The sequence below is a fragment of the Phaseolus vulgaris genome, chromosome 8 (genome assembly GCF_051622355.1).
Source record: "Phaseolus vulgaris cultivar YP4 chromosome 8, ASM5162235v1, whole genome shotgun sequence".
Classification (NCBI taxonomy): domain Eukaryota; kingdom Viridiplantae; phylum Streptophyta; class Magnoliopsida; order Fabales; family Fabaceae; genus Phaseolus; species Phaseolus vulgaris.
The window spans coordinates 11,089,098-11,109,097 of NC_143505.1; the positions used below are offsets into that span (position 1 = coordinate 11,089,098).

At 31.2% G+C, this 20,000-nt stretch overlaps 1 protein-coding gene across 7 annotated transcripts; it reads left to right on the forward strand.

Annotated features, from left to right (window-relative positions):
- The first annotated feature begins 12,571 nt into the window (after positions 1-12,571).
- CPL2 (carboxyl-terminal domain (ctd) phosphatase-like 2) lies at positions 12,572-19,840 on the forward strand. 7 transcript variants are annotated; one of them, XR_016514634.1, is made up of 18 exons: positions 12,572-13,113; positions 13,205-13,675; positions 14,990-15,200; positions 15,422-15,579; positions 15,663-15,733; positions 15,811-15,916; positions 16,050-16,130; positions 16,314-16,455; positions 16,548-16,736; positions 16,864-16,924; positions 17,034-17,091; positions 17,291-17,421; positions 17,502-17,555; positions 17,823-17,919; positions 18,375-18,535; positions 18,682-18,777; positions 19,167-19,243; positions 19,504-19,840. XR_016514634.1 is itself a non-coding variant. In XM_068628759.2 (16 exons), exons 1-16 carry the CDS (start codon positions 12,841-12,843, stop codon positions 19,538-19,540), a joined length of 2,517 nt encoding a protein of 838 aa, XP_068484860.1. In that variant the 5' UTR covers positions 12,572-12,840; the 3' UTR covers positions 19,541-19,840. The 7 variants fall into 7 exon arrangements, 2 of the variants coding, with proteins under 2 accessions (XP_068484860.1, XP_068484861.1); XR_011083147.2 differs by having other exon boundaries at positions 16,314-16,467; positions 16,548-16,924; XR_011083148.2 differs by having other exon boundaries at positions 16,548-16,924.
- Positions 19,841-20,000: the final 160 nt, after the last annotated feature.

Sequence of the window (20,000 nt, forward strand, 5' to 3'; positions counted from 1 at the left end):
TATTCACGCTTCTAGGAATACAATAGAATGTCTGATATATACTAAACAAAAACAGAGAAAAAAAAGAGAAAAAAAAAACAAGACTAAAAGAAATGGGTTAATACTAAGAAGCCCAAAATAAAAGTAGCTTAAAAAAAACTGAAACACATATAGTTTATCAATCCCCTCAAGTTGGAAATAGATATCTATTGAGTCTGAGCTAAAAGTTTTGGTAAAGATGTCAACAACTTACATGAAAGATGAAATTTGAAGCAATTTGAGGAGACCAATGTAGAGTTTTCCTATATAATATGGCAGTCAATTTTGATATGCTTTGTTATTTCATGAAAGATCTAATTAGAAGCAATATGGATGGCAGAATTGTTGTCACAATATAGAACAGCAGGTTGAGTATAGGGCACATAAAGATCTTGAAGAAGATAAGTTATCCATTGAATCTCATAAGTGATGGTTGCAAAAGCATGGTATTCAACCTCTAAAGAGCTTTTGGAGATAGTCTACTATTTTTTTATTTTCAAGATATGAGAGAATCTCCCAGGTAAATAGAGAATCTTGTTATAGACTTCTGAGACTATGTTGCTTGCATTCTATTTGAAGATATCAACGAGAATATGTTATTGTTGTGGCATTATGCGAATATCTCCAATTTCATGACCTTTTTTATTTTTCTCAGGGAAGTTTCCATCAATAAAAGTGTTATTGTTAATCTGAGAGGGTTTAGTACCACAAAGCATGTGACTTAGAGGGTGTCCATGTTTCTAATAACAAGAATATGGTATAGGCGTTGATGACTTTTTTTACGGCAAGTGTACCACGTCATAAGTAATAATTTGTCTCTAAGGACGAATATCGAACCCACAAGGAATAATTGACTTATCAAGTATAAGATTCACTAAATAGAAAACAAAATAATAAAGTTTGTTGGAAGTTTATTATGTGTGATTGCAAGAATTATAAAGAAAGCAAAGTAAAGAGTTTGTTGGTTCACATTGGAAAATCTGGATTGGGGTTCATCCTTCTTACTCTTTTGTAGTTTGAAAAACATAACAATATGTTATCCTTTAATTGATGTTAATGCTCATATAAAATTCATTTATATCGATTTCTCGCATATAAAATTATTAAGAGAGTCTTCTAAATATCAATTCCTCACATATTTATAAAAACTCTTTATCGTTATGATTAAATGTTGATAGCAATTAACATTTCAAATTTATTCCTAACATTCAAATATGTTAAGCATTATCCTTTAGGTCAGAAACTTGGAAGTACTTTTCAGTCAAATCTAAGGATCAAAATCATGGTAAACAAGCTTTATGAATAAAATGACAATATCAATCAAACAATCAAGAACAAAATATTATATTTAAATACCACCTCAATAATACATAAAAGTTTTGAACAAATTACTCTCAATCGCAAACAGTAGAATTAGTCACTCATGTTGGTCATTACAAGCATGGAAAACAAGAAAGAAGATCCATGATGTTTCTCCTTGACGGTTACCTCCTCTAGGGTTTTCTAACACCTTCTATTGTCACAATTGATGTCTAGGGTTGTGTCACACGCCTCATATTTAACCTAGTTGGGATTGGGCTAAGTGACTTCTCGTATGGGCGTGATTGGGTTTGTCTGGGCGAGTTGGACGAAAACAAGTCCAACGTCTCTGAAGTGATCTCGCTTGGGTTGCTGAGCTCGCGAGGCGAGTGTTTGAGCATTCTAACTTTCTCTTTTTTTTATCTTTGTATATTCTCCTTTTTCTCTTTCATCTCCATTTTTTCCCTAGAATCCTGAAATTAACACACAAATTTGGGAATAAATAGTTCTTACACAAAATATGTAAAAAAATTTAAATTCATATATTAGGGCTTATATTATAGTTATTTTTGTTGATCAAGGATGATCTTGAAGCTTTGATGTCTCCAAATCCATGGTGTTTGATGAAGGGTTGGAGTTGTTGTTTGTGTGGGTGGGTTTTGGGTAGAATGATGTGTAATCCACTCTTTGTTTGAATCTAAAATAGTTTGGAATCAAAACCTTTTTGAAAAAGATTGTTTTATGAAGAAGTGGAAAAACAACTTGTTGTTTTGTCGTTTCAATCTGTTGTTTAACACTTAGATGTTTTTGACAAGGGTTTGAAGTTGTTTGACTTGGTTGACTTTGTTGTCAAACCAATTCAATCGGTTGTTTCGTGAATTCAACCGATTGTTTGTTGAAAATTCATAACAAATTTTTTTTTATGTTTGCAAATCAGCTTTAAATGTTTTCTAACTGAATAGGCTCCTACTTTAAATGTTTTTAACAGCTTTTGGAGTATTTAAAGAGGTTGTTATACTCTCTTAAAGTTGGATAACAGTTTTGAGACATTTGTGAAAGTGTGAAAACAGATTTGAGTTTTCAAGATTTGCATTAAAGCTTTTGGGTTTTCTCAAAGAAATGGAATAGGATTGTTGTAATATTTTGATTTGATCTTCATCAGGTGTAATCCTTTCTGAATCTATTGTATTTCTGAACATTGGTGTGTAAGTGCAGAATCAAAGGGTGTTCTGATTTCTGTGGTGTTTGTGTGCCAAAGGAAGTGTGTGACTTGAGGTGTTCAAGGTCACTTCTTTGGTGGTGTGTTTGTAATCTGGATTTTGATTGCATAATAGATACCCAATGGTTTCTCAGGACTGGATGTAGCTCTTGGGATAAGAGTGAACCAGTATAAATTGCTTGTGTGTTTTTCTCTTACCCTGTACTCATTTAATTCTGCTTTTAAGTTGTTTTTAATTCTGCTGATATAAACATTGGTTGAATCGCAAAAACAACCGGTTGATTTTCTGTTAATCAACTTAAATAGCTTTAATTGATTGTTTTATGAATTTCTATATCTATGATTCTGCTTTGAACTTCATTATATCTTCAAAGTTTACGAAAATCTTTCATAAACAATTCACCCCCCCCCTCTTGATTAAGGTCATATATTCTAACAATTTTATCAATTAATATCCATAAGTATCTATATTTTAATATGAAATATGACACTTACCAGATGTTTCTACCACATTGAGTACAAACTTTTCTATTACCACTATTCTTGAAAAAAAAAATTACTATCTGGAAAACCATTTTTCGACAAAAAGTGACTTCACTATGACCATTTTTTCCAGAAAAGGAACATGTGACAAGACACAATATTATTGTTAACACTAGGATTAACAATATTAATATTTGAAACTAAGAGATTACTATTCATTTGACGTTTTTCTTAGCCACAAAAGAAAATATTTTGGTTATTGGGGAATAGTTCCAAAAGAAGCACATGTGATTTGATGTTATTATATTGATCATTCAAGCCACGAAGAAATTGTATGGCTTGGTCTTCTTGTTTTCTTTGAGAGATTATAGACGAGACAAAACAAGTGCACTTAATTTAATAAGAGCAGATCATATCAAGTCTAAATTCTCAAGCTCATTCCAAATTATTCTTAACTTGGTAAAAAAATTGTAATAGAAATGGCACTTTGACTCAGAGAAGACGCTTCCATTTGTAAATCTAAAATCCGAGAGAGGTCTCCTTGGGAGTTTCTTGTTTTTCGATCATTCCATATGTCAAGAGTTATATTCATCCATATTATGCTTTGCCTTATAGGGAGAGAGACGAAGTGGACCAACCACGAAACAACCACATTGTTGCAATGACTCCATGCAGAGAAAGAATGATCAGGCCTTTTAGTCTAGAAGTGGTACCAAGAACGAATTCAACCTTGTTTTTAGCACTAAGTATCGTGATGACGAAATTGTTTTCACGAGTGATAGTTTGTCTCGTTGAGAACATGTCAAACGAGAGGAGCAACAAGATTCTCATTAGGATGGAGGTAGAAAAACTTTGTGCCAAATGTTCTTCCACCATATCTACAAAAAAAAATGTAAACAATAATTAAAAGAAATTAGACTAAAAAATGGAGAAAGACAAAGCTATGATACCATAATACGAAAGTGACCACAACAAAGTAAGAAAATTTGTTGTGAGTCAAATGAAAGAAGATGAAGATAGCACCTTTGAAGACAGAAAAATCAAAAACGCTTGAACAAGGATGAACGAAAAAACTAGTGAAAAAATAAGAAAAAAATAGATATGAAAAATAAGATCTATATTGTTCACGCTTCTAAAATATAATAAAAGGTCTAATATATTACCAAACAAAGAAAAAAACTAAAAAGACAAGCCTAGAAAAAAATAGGCAAAGAAACCAAAATAGAAACAAGTTTCAATTTATGATATATTACAATATATTGATAAGATTGACGTGTGATAAAATGTCCAACGCTAATAATTATTTATATAATATAATTCCAAGGTAATTTTGAAAATAAATTATGATATGATAAAAGAATATATCAATGAATATTAGGAGATAATGAAAAAACAAAAAAACTAATCTTAAAAGCCCTCAAAAGGGTTTTTCATACAGTCTACATTTTTCTTGTCACTCTCATATGAGTATATTAGGATTTAAATATTGTTTGGATGATGATAAGAAATAAGAGAAAGAAATATGAATTTTTTTACTTAAGCTAAAATTTAGTTATGTAGAAGTTAAAAATAAAAATTTAGAGAAATTATATGATAGAATTTTTGTAAATGAATTATATACAAATTAAATTTTATTTAAGAAGAACTTTATTTTATTTTTCTCGCAAAATTTCATAAAAACTTAGTTCAAACATGTTCTGAGTGACCTTTCTAAACAAATGTGTGAATATACTGTGTTATTTGTCCACTCACACACCAACGTTCTCATATTTGTAATTTTTATTCTCTCCCAAAAAGATAGAACTGATCTGTGCGTTTTGTTTTATGAAAGGTGCAGAAAATATAAATATCAAGAAAGAGATTTTTTTTATACAAAAATGATGAGAAAGATACAATCACATAATGGATTGTAACGTAAATATTTTATCAATATTTATACAATAAGTTATACTGTAAATATTAATAAAATATTTATGTTTTTTATTATAATAATAATAAATATTGAAATAATAAATAAAATAATTATTAATAATATAAATTCATCTCACATTTAACGTTTTTTACTTAATTTCAACAATTTCATTTTTACTAATATTATCATTTATTCCCCAGTTATTCTAACTGTATAGGACAAAAAATTGTTTGTTGCAGTTGATAGAGTGCAATGAGAAGTAGCAAAATTTTGTTTGATTAACAAAAATTTGAATACTACTTGTGATACATGTTGATTTGTCTTATATTTGATGTCAATTTCATATTCATGAAGTTGCATTTTATTTTTGTCCAAAGTTTTAGAGAGTATGTAGGTTGGCCTAGGTTTTAAATGCAACAAACGATAGTACAAAGAAAATAAGTATGTAGAGTTTATTAGAGTTTTAATTGGTTTAATATATTCTTAATTTCATCCCAATATCTAATATACCTTTAATTCTTATCATTTTTATTTTATCATTATAGGTTAATTTATGTATATATATATAAAAGGGACCAAATTCAAAATTTACAACATGTATTAGAATCAAATTAAAAATATTTTACATGAATAAGGATCAAAGTAAGGAAGTGATATATATACATACCAAAATTTGAAATGAGTTATACCTAAAGTTAGATATATAAGTAGGTCAACCTATTTAACACATGTTTTTTTTCACAATTGGTATTAAAAATAATACGTTTTGAATAATCTGCGTCTTAGATGTATTTATTTTTTAATATATCACATAACGGACTAAACGAGATGCTCCTAAATTGCAAAAATGTTGTTGTTTTTAATTAAAATATAATTATTGAAAAAAAATCAAGTATACCAAAATTGTTTAAATCTAACTAACATTCTAATAGAAAAGTTTGAATCAAATAAAAAGTGCATTCAACTTTAATTTATATAGCAAATCAGAAAGTAACATAATTTTTTTAATTAATAATATTTGATTTCATTTTGACTTAATTGATTCTTCAAGTTTTCATTAATTTAGTTATATTTGGATTGAGGAGAAGATTTGAGGGAGTGGATTTGAAGTTATTTAAAATGAAAGTGTAAAGAAAGTGGGGTTGTTTAGATTAATGTATGTTAGAGTGAATTTAAGAAGAAAATTTATTCAAGTTAGTGAGTGTTATAATGATTGTAGGAGAATTTTTAATTTTTTAAAAATATGTAAAATGTAAGTTTACAAATTTATTTTTATCTTTAAAAATATTTAAATAATAAAATATAAGATATTTTTTGTGTAGATTTTAGTTAATTAACATATTTGATGTAAAAAAAATATTTATTTTTATTATAAATACATATAATAAAATATTTATATTTTTATATTTATAAAATTATTTTTTAGAATTAAAAATTATGTAAATTTATTTATCCTTTTGTTTTTTAAATTTGGTTATGTTTTAAAAATTAAAAAAATAAACGTAGGAAAAATAGATGTTACTTCTCCTCTGTTTTATGAAGTTTCTTTGCTTATATGCAAAGAACACATTTCAAGCCATCAACGCATTTCTCCGCTTGCAAATCTCTACCAATTTATAGAAACAAACACAAATGTTCCCGCAAATCTTTTTTCGACTATAGTAAATGAACAGAAACAAACAGAGAATTAAGTATTTGTAAAATTCATCTATAATACCGCACATGATAAATAATAAATCAGTAACAAATATAATATACATTAAATGATTTAATTTAATTTATTTTTGTAAAAAGGTGCAACATGAGGATTCGATGATTTAATTTAAATTTAAAATATAGTTTTTTTTCACATGTTAAACTTTGATTAGTTATTAAGTTATAAAAATTGGACTAACAAAACAACTTAAAAAATGTATATGATTGAAAATATATATGTTATATGATGAAATTTCTTGTTGGAGAAGAAGAATCCATATTATTTTTTATAATAGAAGAAAGAAATATGTGGCATAATTTTTAGAGATATGAAGAAAATGTTTCGTTTTTCAAAATAAACTTTCAAATCTTAAAAAAGGTTTCTTGTAAAATAAACTTAAGGGAGACTTATTTAGACAAAAGACTTTACAAAGAGAAGATGGAGGATTGAATAAAACTCTTAAACTCTAATCGCGAAAAAGTAAACTAGACCACTTCTCGAATAAACAACTTAAAAATAGAACAACACAAATTTATATTGGTTCACCTAAATTTATGGACTATGTCCAATTTTCCCTTAAGATAATTGCTTAAGAGATTCCATTGATTAAATAAATTATTGCATGAGTAACTAAGTTACTTTTATTTACACGAACACACAAATTACTATTAATTATATGAGTACGCAAATCACTCCTATTAAAATGTCTTAATCTCTCCATGAAACTAAGACCTCGCAGATAAAAAAAAAAGAATTCTCAAAGAGAGGTCAATTTAAGCTCATTGGGCAACTTCACAAAGTGAGAAATTACCTAGATTTCACTCACCCACAAAGAACACTTAGAATCTAATGATCATTGAAGGTTGTATAACACTTGTATGTGTATTTTCTTGTTGTGTTTTTCTTCTTCATCTTGATGACTTCTTATAAGTCTTATGTTGATCTTACATTGGATCTCTTGAATTTCATCATTGACTGAAAGCTTGATATGCAAAGTTTTGATTTGAAGGAGCTTCTTTTAAAACAATTTAAAAACACATAATAAATATAACAACTATAAGATTTGTATGCAAATTAAAGTGTATCACATTTCTTTCAATTCCTTTGCATTGTTGAAATATGAACTTTGTAAGGTTATATTTTTTTTCTATATAAAGAAAGATTCTTTTTCAGGATATCTTATTATGATGTGTATGAGTGTTTATTATTTCTAAAGATATTTTATCGATATTTTAAAAACATTTGTTATTACAAATTTTTATTACGCGCTTTGATTTCAAAATATGATTAAACATGGATATAACTACTGCTAGACCATCTGATGTTGCAAGTCTCCACTTGATGATCTAAAGCTAGCACAAAACACACATTATCAGGCTCATGACAATATATCATGTATATTATTAGTTCACACAAGTGTCTATTATCATCAAAACTCTTTTGGAAGAGATTTCACTAGGGTTATATTGTCCAGGGTTTCAATAAATATCATATAATATTAAAATGTTGGGAGGACAATTAAAATGAGAAGAATAATAGAATTAATATCATAATAATATGTGCATATGTAGATTTTGTCTATGCTAGAGTCTATAAGGTGAAAAAAAGGTTTTGTGGAGAGCAACTCCTGGAAAAAATACAACAGGAGGAATGTTATGCATATGGGATAAACAATCGTTTGGAGTATAAGATGCCTTCTTGGGAAATGGGTTCACATGCTAGAGGGTGAGGGAATTAAAAAGGGTAAGGATAGCAATTCTAAATGTATACTCCTTTTGTAAGTATGAACATAAGAAAGTAATGTGGAAATAATTAAAAAAGAGGAATATAGTTAGTAGTTCAAAAATATGGTTCCTTGTGGGTGACTTCAATTGTGTAAGAAGATCTAGTGAGAGAAGAGTAAAAAGTAGAACGAATTATGATAGGAGGGAGAGAAGGGGGTTTAATGAGTTTGTCATAATTATGAAAATGAACGACACTACCAATAATGGAAAGAACATTTACCTAATATAGGTAAAATGGGAAGGTAAGAACTAGAATAGATAGAATGTTGGTAAATATTGAGAGTATTAGATTTTGCCTAAGTATTTTTAAATCAGATGTGTAAGTCCTCGACTGCTAGTTGGAAGATAAGAGGTTTGAAAAGTGTGTACAATGTTGTTGGATAAAGTTGCATGTACAAGGTAGAAGTGGTCATACACTAAAGAAAAATTTGGAAAAAGATTAAAGGAAAAGAAATAAGGATTAGGTAAGTACAAACCCATATCCTTGAGGAGACAAACATTCATTTATTTCTCTTATTCCAAAAAAAGAAAATCAACAAGGATTAGGTAAGTACAAACCTATGTCATTAGTGAGATGAGTATACAAGATAGTGACAAAATATTTAATTGGAAGGCTAAAGACATGTTAGATGAGTCACAAAGTGTCTTTTGATGGGATGAATTTGATGCAGAGTGTAGTAGTGGCAAACAAGGTCATATATAGAGGTAAGAGAGAGATTTAGTGTACTCTTGAAGGGTGTTATTGATAAGAAGTTATTTATAACATATAAAATAGAAAAGAACAAGGTTGAGATATCATCATTACAATATTTTGAGGTGTTATGAATTTATGTCAAGCTTACCTTTTAAAAATAGTTTTAGAGCTTTTTTACACCAAAGGTATGTGGGGGAATTAGGGGTTAAAAACATCAAAATGTTCAATGAAGTTGTACTTGAAAAACAAAGATGGTTGATATGAAATGTGACTAAATTTCTATGGTGTAAGATACTTATTTCTAAGTATGGTGACATGAGGAATCTCTCTAGTTCTAAAAGGAACTCCAAATCTTCATTTTGGTGGAAGTATCCAAGAAAAAAAATGTAGGATGAAAGTAATTTGAGAGAGAGATTAGTAAGAGGTAGAGCGACAGAGCAAATAGAATGTTTTGATCGAAAGTAAGGCTGAAAGAAAATAGGCTAGTACAAAAGTTCAAGATGTTATATATAATTTCAAACACAAAAATAGGAAAAAATGAGTGACATAAGAGAATCAAAAGAAAATCATAAAAAATAAAAGTTTGAATAACATATGAACCTATTTGTTTGGAAAGAGATGATGTAAAACATGTTAATTCAATTAAAATAAATAAAATTATACAAAGACGAGAAAGACAATTGGATATGAATGTTTGAATCTAAAGATGAGCATACTCTCATATCAACTTAACATAATATAAACCATGAAGTACATCATAGTTTTAAAAGTTTGTGGGATAAAAATAAATTACCTACAAGGGATTATCTCAAAGGAGAAATGTTATATATATATAGTAAAAACTTAACCCAATATTTCTTATGGGCAAAACACTATGCTAAACACTTGTTATAAGATGTATGAAGTTTGAGAGATATGCTACATATGAGTTAATGTCAAAAAAAACTTTTCGCGATCAACCTCAAGGCCACTAGCATCAATACAAATTTTGCTCAGGAAGCCAGACTGTAAAATTCTTTAATTTATAAGAGTATGAAAGATATGAAAATTTAGAAATCACTATGTTTAAAAAAACTACTTTTTAACAAAGAGGAGATGATACATCAAATTAGTAATTTATGTTAGATGTAAAATAATAAGATTAATTTTTTAAGAAAATGTTGTAGTTTGTGTAGCTTGAAAAACAATTATATTATTGTTCTATGGAATTAGAATGTGTATTTATATTTGTTAACATATACATACAAAATAACTACCCTTTTCTTTTATCTGATTTATATTTGTAAAAGGCTCTGTTGATTAATTTGCTAGTAAGTTGTGAAATGGATAGAGGTAAGGAAAAAACATCAATAAAAAAGCACTTTGATGGGAATTAAAATTTCATTACACCTACAAATGACTAAATTACATTTAACCAAGCATTAATTATAGTTTTGATCATATTTGTCACAATTAATTATTGCTATCACATTAAAAGTTCATTACACAGATAATGATTAAATTAATATTGCTATCATATTTTATTGCACTGAAATTTATTTTTGGGACAATTTCTGTGATTATACATTGAGGTGCGTATTGATTTCAGTTTAATATGTTTCTATGGATACTTGCTTGTATTGACATAATTAATGTTTTAATTCTTTAAGTCTCTTTGTTTATTGTAATATATTATTTTTTGTTTTGCACGAAGTCCTGTAGTAGAAGTATACAAATTTAATTGCATTGTATAAGTTTAAACATGCATAAAAGTACACAAAAACTAAATTAAAAAACAATTAAGCTAAACTAAATTATAACAAATGATCTATATTTCTTAAAAAACTAAACTAAACACTTTTTTAAACTTTTTAAAATTTTAAAAATTTCAGGTCAACTTGTTGGAACTATTTTAAATTTAGTTTAACCAAATTATACTTAATTAGTTTTTTTTTTTTATAGAATTTGATTTAGTTATGCTCATTAGTTTATATATGCTACAATTGCAATTTGTTTACCTTTACAATGTTTTACTTACTATTTTTTTTTTCCGGAATCTATTTTGTCCCTTCAAAATATATACAAAATTGAAAATATCCTATTTCATTACTAGCCTTTTTATTTTATGGTTAATCTATTTATCAGATAAAATGATTTAATAAAAGTAATATAATATTTGACTGGAGTATTTTTTTTAACCTTCTATGATGAAAACAATTATGCGTGAAACATAGCTATTTTTTTTTTAGAAAAATATTAATTTTCAAGAATGTTAAATTATAAAAGTAAATCGAACGAAAGAAACAAAGTTTTGAAATTTCAAATTTATAAAAAATTAACATTTTCCTAGTACTAAGTGTACTTTATTTTAAATTTTATCGTATTTTTCTAATAATTTAAATTTAATCATAAGAAAAAATTGGAGTTAAATATAATTAAAATTTAATTATTTTTATCTTATAATTAATGATAAACATACCCTTTACAATATTCCATTTTCAAGGAAAATTTCTTATTCATGATACCAAGTTTCAATCTTTAGAATTTTATTTTTTTAAGTATTATTAGTAAAATTAAATGATACCTGTCTCCATTTTTAACTAATTCAACCACTTTAATAAAATTAGTTGAAAATAATAAATTATTAAATAATTTATATTATTTTAATATAAAGAAGTAGTAGATTCTCAAATAAGATTGAAAGAGAAAATTTATCCATTTATTTTAAATATTGGTTATTTTTTAATAAAAATATGTAAATTAATTAAAGATATTTTAAAAAATAACTAATATATCATTCAAGACCATAAATTTTATAAGTTAAGACACAGGAAATATTAACTAACTTTCTTAATTAAGACATAATTGAATAATTTTGTTATATTTGATTTTTAAAGAAATATTTACCATTTCACCCATTTAAAATGAAATAAGGCAAAGTAATCAGAAAAATAAATTAGTTCATAAAAATGTATTAATGTTTAAAAATAATAAAATTATAAGTCTTTCAGGGCAATTCGTTAATATAATGCATTGATTATATTTAAAGTGTTATTTAAGTGATAATATTAAAGTATATTTAAAAATAAAAATAAATTGTTCAATTTACATATTTAAATAAAAAGAATTAGAAAGTTAAAGGAAACCATTTATAAGATGAAAATGTCGTAAACTTTTATAAGCAAAATGTCTTTTTACACTAAAATTTATGTTTTCAAGTAGCGTATAGGAGAGAGAATTGAAAGAGATGTTTAGTGTAAAGTGAGGTTATAAATAGTACGATACGTAACCCTCTTCTTTGTACGATTAACGGTGGATGGTAGTGCAACGTGTCCCAGAGGGTCTCGTAATTTGTCCCCACCCGTGTAATTTTAACATCTCCCGGGAAGCTAATCGGGGTATATCCGTAATCTCACACAACATCCACGTTTCCTGTTCAACCGAACCCCTCTTTCTGGCTATATATATGGAAGCGCTGTGATAGTTTGAAAACGCAGGCTAGAGAGAGAAAGAAGAGAGAGAGTGTGTGTGAGAGAATGGTCTGAGTCTCAGAGACTGTAATAGAGAGAGGGAGTGTTTGTGACTCTGCAAGAGTATCTCCGATGATTAGAAGAACCAAACACCGGAAGAAGAAAATGGCATTCGCGAATCTGCGCGAAACTCTCGTCTCCTGAGCATTCTCCTACCTGCTTTGCGTTTTGTCTCCACTGTCGTCGTTTCAGTTTCCGATACTCGGAAGCGTTCTGCGCGCGAGTGATGAATCGTTTAGGGTTCAAACATGAGGTCTACGATGGCGACAAGCACGTTGGCGAACTTGATGTTTCTCCGACGACGCCGTTTCACAACTTCCGCTTCCCCAACAACGAGATTCGCATCCACCACTTCAGTGCCAAGAGCGAGCGCTGCCCTCCGCTGTCGATCCTCCAAACCATTGCCGCATTCAACGTCCGCTGCAAGCTCGATTCCTCAGTCGTCGCAGAGCAAAAGGAACTAACCTCCATCCACGCCAGTTGCTTCTACGAAATGAAGGTTAAAATCAAGAAATTAAATGCGCGAAATGAGTAAATGAAGCTTTTATTTTCTGCAATTTTAGTGTTTCTGACAAAACTGTGCGTTTTAGACGGCGGTGGTGCTGGTAAATGACGAGGAGATTCACCTCGTTTCGATGCCGAGCAAAAGGAAGAAGTTCCCGTGCTTCTGGTGCTTCGCGGTTCCTGTAGGACTCTACCACGCGTGTTTGGGGATGCTGAACCTGCGGTGTCTGGCGATTGTGTTCGATTTGGACGAGACTCTCATCGTTGCGAACACGATGAAGTCGTTTGAGGATAGGATTGAGGCCTTGAGGGTTTGGCTTTCACGCGAGATCGACCCGTTGCGGGTGCAAGGGATGTCGGCGGAGCTTAAGCGCTACCTGGAGGACCGGTTGCTGCTGAAGCAGTTTGCGGAGAGCGATTGCGTGATGGATAACGGGAAGGTGTATAAGGTTCAGATGGAGGAGGTGCTGCCGCATTCCGGTAGCCACGAGAAACTGATTCGTCCGGTTGTTAGGCTGCAAGATAAGAATATTGTACTCACTCGCATCAATCCTGAGGTTTGTGCCTTTATGGTTATTTATTGACTGTTACTATTAACTTAAGACTATAGTCGCTCAATGAGAACTTTGTATGTGTTTGTGTTTGGTTTTAGTTGTTGGTTAGTTTGGGTTTTGGGGTTATTTCTTATGGAGTTAAGTGGTGGTTTGAGATTGCTCGATGGCGGTTTTAGGGTTTAAATTTGGGGTTTTTCGAATCGATGAAAATTAATAGTTGAAGTTTGAGGTGTCTGATTATGGGATGTGTAGTGTGCTGATGTGGTTAATTTTTTAAAACTGTTTGATGGGATTGAAATGGTGAAACGGATTGTGTAACGTGGGTGTTCTCGGTTCTGACGTTTGCAACACTACAACTGCATTGTGCTTTGCTTGTGGATTGCATTGGGCTGTAGTAGAGCACAACGCAACTGCAATTTAAACCGTTTAAATGGTTTGGAAATTGATGAAGAATGAAATGGGAGTTGGGGAGAGTTGTAAATCTTCTTGAATAATTTTTTGCAAACCTGTCCTTATGTTTGATTCTGGGTCACACAGCAAAATTGAATGGGGTAAACATTGGGAAGACAAACAGCTTTGACTCGGATAAGCATAGGTTTTCAACTGGTTTATATATTTATCTACTTCATTACTGCTTTACTCATAAATGAACGCTTTCAGAGATTTGGGTTTGAAGAGTATAGTTTTGCTCGGTAGTTTTTTGGCGGAATTAGGAATGTTTTATTACCTTTATAGGGGAGAGACAAATAATTACATCATTATTGGTATTTGATATTTTATGCTTTCTTTCATCTCGTATTTTAGATGATTGGCCATTTAAGAGTTATTGTGGTTTAATACTTTGTGTTGATTCCTTCTTATTTACAGTTTCAGCTTTTGCTTATTTGTTTGCCTGTGTAAATGTACCTTCAAATTATCTGTTGAGTTACAAAAATTAAGTAATGAGCTAAATAAGCTGAGTGGCAAAGGCTCTAAGGCATTTGAGTCTTAATTTTACATTTCTATTATTGATTAAATTGCTTGGTGGCTACTGATTCCTGCATATGCTTATCCTTGTTATGAATGTATATGCTATCAATGCACTTGGGCAGGGTTTTAGTTTCTTAGTGGATTGACTTTGTTTAGTTTTGTTGTAGTTAAGCATTCTAATTCATCTTCATCCCATCTCTCTAGATAATAAACGAAGTATAAACTTGACTTCTTTTCCTATGAATCTGTAAGCGTGCAATGTAGTTAGTAGTTGCACCTAATTGGTGTAGTTGTGTTTGGAAGCCTTTTGGCATGTAGGGAATTTGAGTCTGCTTGTTTTTTTTACAGATACGTGATACTAGTGTATTAGTGAGATTACGACCAGCATGGGAGGATCTAAGATGCTATTTAACTGCAAAAGGACGCAAGCGGTTTGAAGTATATGTTTGTACTATGGCTGAAAGGGATTATGCTTTGGAAATGTGGAGGCTTCTCGATCCCGAGGCACATCTTATAGGTCCAAAGCAAATCCTTGAACGTGTTATTTGTGTCAAATCGGGTATGATTCTCTTTTGTACCTAACTATTTGAACCTTCTGTAAATAATCTTTCTTTAACATGATACATTTTTCGCACAATTTTTGAAATGAAACAACCTCTTCAAATAAATTGTTCTATTTTGTATTTTTGGTTATGGAACAAATACAAATTGCACAACTTCGTTTGTGCTTTATTGTGTCATGTTGTGGATAATTTCTTCTTGGCTGCAATTCATTTTCAGGCTCCCGCAAATCTCTGCCAAATGTTTTCCAAGATGGCATGTGCCATCCCAAAATGGCAATGGTGATTGATGACCGGTCAAAGGTTTGGGAAGACAAGGACCAGCCTAGGGTTCATGTTGTTCCTGCATTTACTCCTTATTATGCTCCTCAAGCAGAGGTACAGGTTTATTATTGCAAAAAAATATTTTTTCTTCTAAGTATCCATGGTAGAGACTTTAACTTTAGTATTTTTTTTATTAGACGGCCAATGCTGTCCCAGTCCTATGTGTAGCGAGAAATGTTGCATGCAATGTCAGAGGTTGTTTTTTCAAGTAAGTTGTGATATTTAGTTTCACTAGCTCAAATATACTTCCCACTATGACTAAGAATTACTTTGCCATGTTCTCAGAGAGTTTGATGAGAGTTTATTACAAAGAATTGCTGAAATCTTCTTTGAAGATGATATTGGAATTTTACCTCACCCTCCAGATGTGAGCAACTACTTGATGTCGGAGGTATTACACTGGAAGATATGCTTTTTCTAGTTATTGATGATAACTTGCCATCTAGGATGATGTGCCTTTATATTGCTGTTGAAGATTCTGATTTGTTTGTTGCTCTAATATCACCATGTTCACTGGATGACAGGATGTGCCAAATGGTAATACTAATGCCCCACTCAGTGAAGGAATCAATGGTGCAGAAGTTGAACGGAGGTTAAGTCAACCTGTAAGTTTCCTTGGTTTTCAATCTAATATTTCTGATCTCGTTATAGCAATGTTTTCTCAACCTTTCCAGTAAATATTGGTAGGGGATTTCTTGTCCGTGTGATGAATGTTGGTATTTAAGTGCACGGAACATTTGTAGATACTACAATAATTATCCCTTTATTTATTGTATTATTCTTATCAGGGTGATAAATTTCCTGTTGACATGGTCACCCAACCCATGGCAAACAGTGTTGAGTTTAGACATGAGGCCTCTCAGCCTACTGCTGGTATTATTTCAAGTGTCACTGGCCCTGGATCTTCAAGAATACTGATTCCGTCACTGAGTATGGAACATCGTATGCTGTTAGGATTTCTACATTGTACATTCGAAACTATATGCCTTCTTTTGATGTAATCTTTACCAACCTTGTTTCAGAACCTGGTTTGCTTGGACCCCCGGTCAAACATGAAGCCAGCTCTGTTGATCGAGATTATGACATGCGAAAAGGTGTTCTAGGCATGAGACATGGACCAGATATAAGAGGTCAAATTTCAGCTGAACCTCCTCTGATATCTAGGCCACCCAATCAAGCATCAGCATCTTTAATGCCACAGTCATTTGGAGGTGGGTTGGTAGAAGATGATATAACCAGCAGAACTCAAACAAATAATTGGTCTATAGCATCTGGTAAAGAATCTAGTCTAGTAAAGTCCGATAAGCATCAGGCTCAACTGAAACCGTTTTCTCATAGTGTCATAGGTTCACCTTCCAATGTCGTACACCAACAAGCATCACAACTTAAGACTGAAGAGGTTTGTCAACAAACATTCTGTTGCCTCCCAATTTTTATTTTGTACTATGTTTTAAGTGTTCTTTGGAATACTGTAAATTTTCCTGATTTGAAATATTGCTTATACGCAGGCAACTTCTGTTTCTGATTTGCCGAGGCAGAATGCTCCATCTAAGTCTCTGCTATCAGGTAAAGTGTATTTTTGTAATATATTCTGATTCAAGTCTTTAAGTTGTATTTGATACTCTTGTTATGTATGCTGAATTGTGTGTGAAAATATACCATATATTATGGACAAGCTAGTTTCTGGACTTCACATTTGCATTATTTTATTTGCCTATAATTATTGCTTTTTTCTGTGTTGTGTTATTGACCCAACATTCTGCAGAGGATGGGATATCTCAGAATCATGCATCTTCTAATAGTAAAGATCTTCAAAATGAAGCTGGAAAATTGAACTTATTACCACCTCTGTCCATTCAAGTGCTGCAGGAAATTGGGAGGCGGTGTAACTCAAAGGTGTGCATGGCTTCTGCACCTAACTGATAATATTTTTGTTTGTTTTTCTTGAACTGCATTAATATGTTTTTCCTTTAAAGGTTGAGTTTAAGTCTATTCTAAGCACCAGCAAAGACTTGCAGTTTTCAGTTGAGGTCAGTGAAATTTCCTTTCTATTCTTTTTTTTTTGTTATTATATGCTTGTGTATGCATGTCATGTGAACAATTATTCTTATTTGCAGTACTCTTTTCTTATTTAGTATGAGTTGTGTTATACTATTATATGCAGTAGTTGATCTGTGTTATTAAACTAGATTTGTTATATGGTTATTTGTTACCCATGGATCTGAAGTAGTTATGTTCTTATCTCTTTTAATTGATTCATAGCCTGTGTTGTAAATTTGTCTTGTGACTGGGTTTAGGTACTATTTACTGGTGAGAAAATAGGTGTTGGTATGGGTAGGACAAGGAAGGATGCTCAACAACAAGCTGCTGAGAATGCCCTTCGCAGCTTAGCAGGTAACACTGTCAATATAATATAGTGATAGCTTTTACTTGTTGCCTGACAACAAGTATTTGAATCTCCCCTTGCATTCCATCACTATGCATGCATGTAGAATAGTTCTGAGATTCTTTATTTTTAATGGTTTGTGAAATTATACGCATTGATTTTTGAGGCAAGTTGAACAATTAGGAGTCAGTTCAAGAATATCTTATGGTACCCAATGTTCCAGCGTATGTTAAATGTAAGGGTAGAAAATATCAGCATACTTGGTTCAAGAAGTAAATATTCTTTACTTTATTTTCTTGTCTGGACTTGAGGAATTGCTTCTCTGCATGACACTGGTGGATGCATTCTGGTTTATCAACTACGTTTGTCCATGCTAAGTCATTGTTACAACTCTAACTAACTTTTTACCCTTTATTGGAATTATAGTAAGTTCTGAATGCTTTTTTGGTGTATGGAATTACAGAGAAGTATGTGGCGCATGTGGAGCCTCAGTGTAGAGTCGTTGATAGAGAATTTGACAAGCTTTCTCTTGGACGTGACAATGGTTTCTTGTGGGATGTGGTCAATCCTGAATCCAATGAACTGCGAAGAGAAGATGGAGTGCCTAGAGAAAATGCTTCTGAGGTGGGTTTTCGTAATGTTTTTGGTAGTTGACTTGACTTGTTTATTTAAGGAAATAGGTGATGCTTGGATAAGGGGGGTATGTGGACTAGAAATTCCAGATGAAAGTGGTTGTTTAGAGAAATCACATCGTTTATGGAATTGTGTAGCATCAATGTGAAGGCTAAATCACTGAATGGGGAGTGAACTGGCTTCACGTCTGGTACTGCTGTCTTAGACAGGCTTCTTAAGTTCCGGCTTAAAAGGTAATGGCTTGGTGGTTAGTCCCTGGTATCTACCCATTATCCAAGTACACCCTTCTCATTTGAACCATATTGTTGCTATTGCATGTCTCTCATTGTTGCCTTCCAGTTCAGTTGGAAAACAAGTAATCAATTATTTTTTTCCAGAAGTTTATGTTATTCTTTTAATTATTTTTCATAACAGTTGGTCTAAGGTTTGACATGTGGAATTTGTACAGACTAAAATAATTGGTGCCGCTTGATAGTACTTGCACTAGGTTGTTTTCTGGAATTTTTATTGTGTGTTGGCTTTATACCACTAAGGGGAAAAAGTTGATATGCTAGGTCATCTCTGAATTTCCTAACTTCTCACGTGGATTTAATTATTTGTATCAATTCACTATGATTTTCAGGCTTCGGATGCTGAGACTAGATCAAGTACACCTAATGCCATTAATCAACAAATGGAAAAGCGTATCAGCTCCCCGAGGTAATTTAAAATAAGATTTTATCTGAAAGTGTGAAAGCATGAATTTTTCGTTTTGAACTCTTGTATCTCATGTTTTTCCTCGATTTTTTGTTTATTTTTTTCCTCCAGAATATATAATGGTGTCTTTATCACGCCCTTCAATAAACTTTTTGGATCTATATCTAAATTTAATGATTTGTTACTCCAGAAGTTTGGTTTTAGGAGTGAGTATTTTATATCATAAGGGGTGTCCATGCTTAGTTTTTTTTGTTTACTTTCAGAATGGCTTCTGTTTCCAATAAACGATTGAAGGAATGAAAAAGTTGGAAGATGAAGTATTTACCGTCGGTGAAGCAACTGGAAAAGGGGCTTTTGAATTTTCCGGACGGCACATTATCATTTTGCACGCAAAAGGGTTTTTGATGTAATTTGCTCCTGTAATATCTGTGGATAGCGGTTGTAGATATGCCAAGGTAAATTTCCTTGGCAAAATTCTGTCATCGGGAAGGGCATTTTTTTTTTGCCCTACTATTTTCCTCATTTACAGAATGTTTGTGTAGCACCCTTTTCAGTATAGTTGGAATATTAATTACAAGAAAATAATTTATCCTTTCTTAAGCATTGGTGTCTTCTGATTTGACTGATTAATATTTTTAGTAATCACTGCAATTAGTATCCTGAGATATTCGTATAATCTTTTGATCTTTTGGGTTCATTACGTGACTAGTAATCGGTTAAGAGTTTGAGTCTCTTTTTAAGGGGTGTTTTTCTCAGTTAA

Excerpts from the sequence above, each read along its gene's own strand:
- CPL2 (XM_068628759.2), top strand. The coding sequence starts at position 12,841 with ATGAATCGTTTAGGGTTCAAACATGAGGTCTACGATGGCGACAAGCAC. Across the intron at positions 13,676-14,989 it reads TCACTCGCATCAATCCTGAG|ATACGTGATACTAGTGTATT; the intron begins GTTTGTGCCTTT and ends TTTTTTTTACAG. Across the intron at positions 16,131-16,313 it reads AACGGAGGTTAAGTCAACCT|GGTGATAAATTTCCTGTTGA; the intron begins GTAAGTTTCCTT and ends TATTCTTATCAG.